Source organism: Plectropomus leopardus, unplaced genomic scaffold (assembly GCF_008729295.1).
Source record: "Plectropomus leopardus isolate mb unplaced genomic scaffold, YSFRI_Pleo_2.0 unplaced_scaffold13960, whole genome shotgun sequence".
NCBI classification, from domain to species: domain Eukaryota; kingdom Metazoa; phylum Chordata; class Actinopteri; order Perciformes; family Serranidae; genus Plectropomus; species Plectropomus leopardus.
Window position 1 is genome coordinate 1 of NW_024614903.1, and position 2679 is coordinate 2679.

At 39.6% G+C, this 2679-nt stretch overlaps 1 protein-coding gene across 1 annotated transcript; it reads left to right on the forward strand.

Annotated features, from left to right (window-relative positions):
- Positions 1–6: 6 nt before the first annotated feature.
- On the forward strand, positions 7–2206 carry LOC121964088 (ubiquitin-protein ligase E3A-like; the record flags this gene model as incomplete). Its single annotated transcript, XM_042514312.1, has 5 exons — positions 7–154; positions 400–605; positions 1369–1533; positions 1883–2038; positions 2129–2206. Coding segments are annotated over 5 exons (753 nt in total), but the record flags the coding sequence as incomplete, so codon positions are not given.
- Between the last annotated feature and the right edge of the window lie 473 nt (positions 2207–2679).

Genomic DNA, 2679 nt, shown 5'->3' on the forward strand with positions numbered 1-2679 from the left:
GTGTTGCAGCTGGAGATGATCTCCATGGAGAACCCGTCTGACCTGAAGAAGCAGCTGTTTGTTGAGTTTGAGGGGGAACAAGGTGTAGACGAGGGAGGCGTTTCAAAGGAGTTCTTCCAGCTGGTCCTGGAGGAAATTTTCAATCCCGACATCGGTGAGATGTGAAATCACAATTTTTGCATTTCAATCTCATATGTTCCTGTTTTATATCAACATAATGAAGTAGCTTAACATTTGGGGGAAAACAACTGTTTGCTTTCCTGCCGAGAGAGAGGCGAGATTAATACCACTTTCAAAGATGAGTCGTTTTGATCTTTTCATCTGACTCTTTTCAAAAATGCAAATACTTCACAAAATGTCAAACAGCATCAGATTTTTATCTCCTTGTCTCTCTGACAGGAATGTTCAGCTACGACGACGACACTAAACTGTTTTGGTTTAACTCATCCTCGCTGGAGAATGAAGCACAGTACACTCTCGTCGGACTCGTCCTCGGGCTCGCCATTTACAACAACTGCATCCTGGACGTGCATTTCCCCATGGTCGTCTACAGGAAACTCATGGGCAAGAAGGGGAGCTTTTTGGACCTGTCGGACTCACATCCAGTACAGTAACTTTCTCCAGAGTTAATACACAATGAAAGACAACACATCTGTTCTGTGTTTCCAAATATTTTTTAAAGACAGTGTCTGTTGGTAAAGATGTGATTTGGTCTGATGTAAATAAGCTTATTTTTTTGTCACCTGACGTTGGCAGACAACTGGTCGAGAATTTGGGAGGGGTCGAATCTGCAAACTTAATGTCACCGTAGTACACAGGTCAGACCCTGTGCTCGACCACAGGGAGCGCTTTTTTCATGGGAACACAGTCGGTTTAATGAATAATAGTTTGGTAAAAAAAAGATAAATTAACCAGTAGTTTGAAGGAATAGTGTTGTATTTCTGTATGAATGAATGAACTGTAAACATTGTTTTCCCCATATGGGAACCTGTGACCCCCAACCCCTGTAATACAGCAAATTGTCATTTTCACTTTTGATTTTTGTACGCATTAACACTTCTTCAAGGAACCTTCATTTTGTGCTGATTTTGGCAGCCCCTGGGGACAGAGTTGGTTGCATTTTCATGATCACGATCTGGTTACTGCGTCATAGGTTTTTTAAGATATTTTTTGGGGCGTTTTTGCAGCACAAGTGTGAAGGGGGGAGGGAGAGAGGGGATGATGCAGCAAAGGGCCGAGGCCGGACTCAAACCTGCGTACCCCCACACACCTCTGAAGGAAGAAGAGGGCTTTCAGGATTTTGAATCAAATCCCTTAAATCTATGCAGTCGCTGACCGACCGCGTTTGACCCGTGTTTCGTCTTGCAGGTTCTCTACCAGAGTCTGAAGGAGCTGCTCGAGTACAGCGGCAACGTGGAGGAAGACATGACGCTCACCTTCCAGATATCACACACAGATCTTTTTGGAAACCCAATTTTATACGACCTAAAGGAGCAGGGAGACCAAATTCCTGTCACCAAGGACAACAGACAGGTGAACTTTATAAATGTCAAAAACAACCGTTTTCTTTGTAAAGGAAGAGGACGGTGATTTTAAAGTTAGACTTGATATCAGTTAAATCTACTTTATTCACCAAATTTTACGCAACACTTATTACGCAATGTCTGTTTCTGCCATGTCTGCAGATAGTGTCCAGCTGCATTATTATTAGAAACAATAACTGGCACATATTTCTTGTTCCTGTTTTATTTTTTTACACTTCACAAGCGCTGCAACAGGAACTTCATCGCTTAAAACACACAATGAAAGACTGCAGTTTGTTTTACTGCAGTTATGAAAGAACGTAAATACAACAGGTGTTTCTGCTTTTCTATATTTGCAGGAGTTTGTGGACACGTACGCTGACTACATCCTGAACAAAAGCGTAGAGAGACAATTCAAAGCCTTCAAGAAAGGTTTCCAAATGGTCACAAATGAGTCTCCGCTGAAGTATTTGTTCAGACCTGAGGAAGTAGAGCTGCTTATCTGTGGAAGCAGGGTGAGGAAACAAAGCTTTGTTCACTTTTTTATCACTTTATTGTAGCTGGTGTTTTATAACTTAACAGAGCGATCTTTTGGTGTTTTACAGAAACTTGACTTTGAAGCACTTGAAAAGACGACGGAGTACGATGGAGGTTATAGCAAAGACAGCCAAATCATCAAGTAAGACTCATTTATCGTTCCTCGACAAACACAGCACGTCAGTTAAGTCGTAATTAAAAAGAGAAAGTCTAAAGTTGCAGGTCACATCACAAGGTGGTAACTGATTTTGTCATTGCTGTCATACAGGAATTAATATGTACATTTAGAATTAAATAAAAGAGTAAATAAATCACTAAATGCATAAATGAAGAAATAAATGCAGGATCAGGGACCTCCTACCTCATTAACAAACAGACACGGATATACAGAAATAAACTCCTGTAATTTTACAAAAACATACAAAAAAAGTCAAGATATTTATGTGTGTCTGTAAATAACAGACATTTGTTTATTTATGCATTTATGTACCAATTTCATTTATTTATTCTTTTATTTGTTTATGCATGCATTTATGTCTGTATGTATTTATTTTTGCATGTATGTATATATAATTGTGTGTTTCCCTGCTTATTTATTTCTGTATTTATTTGTACATTT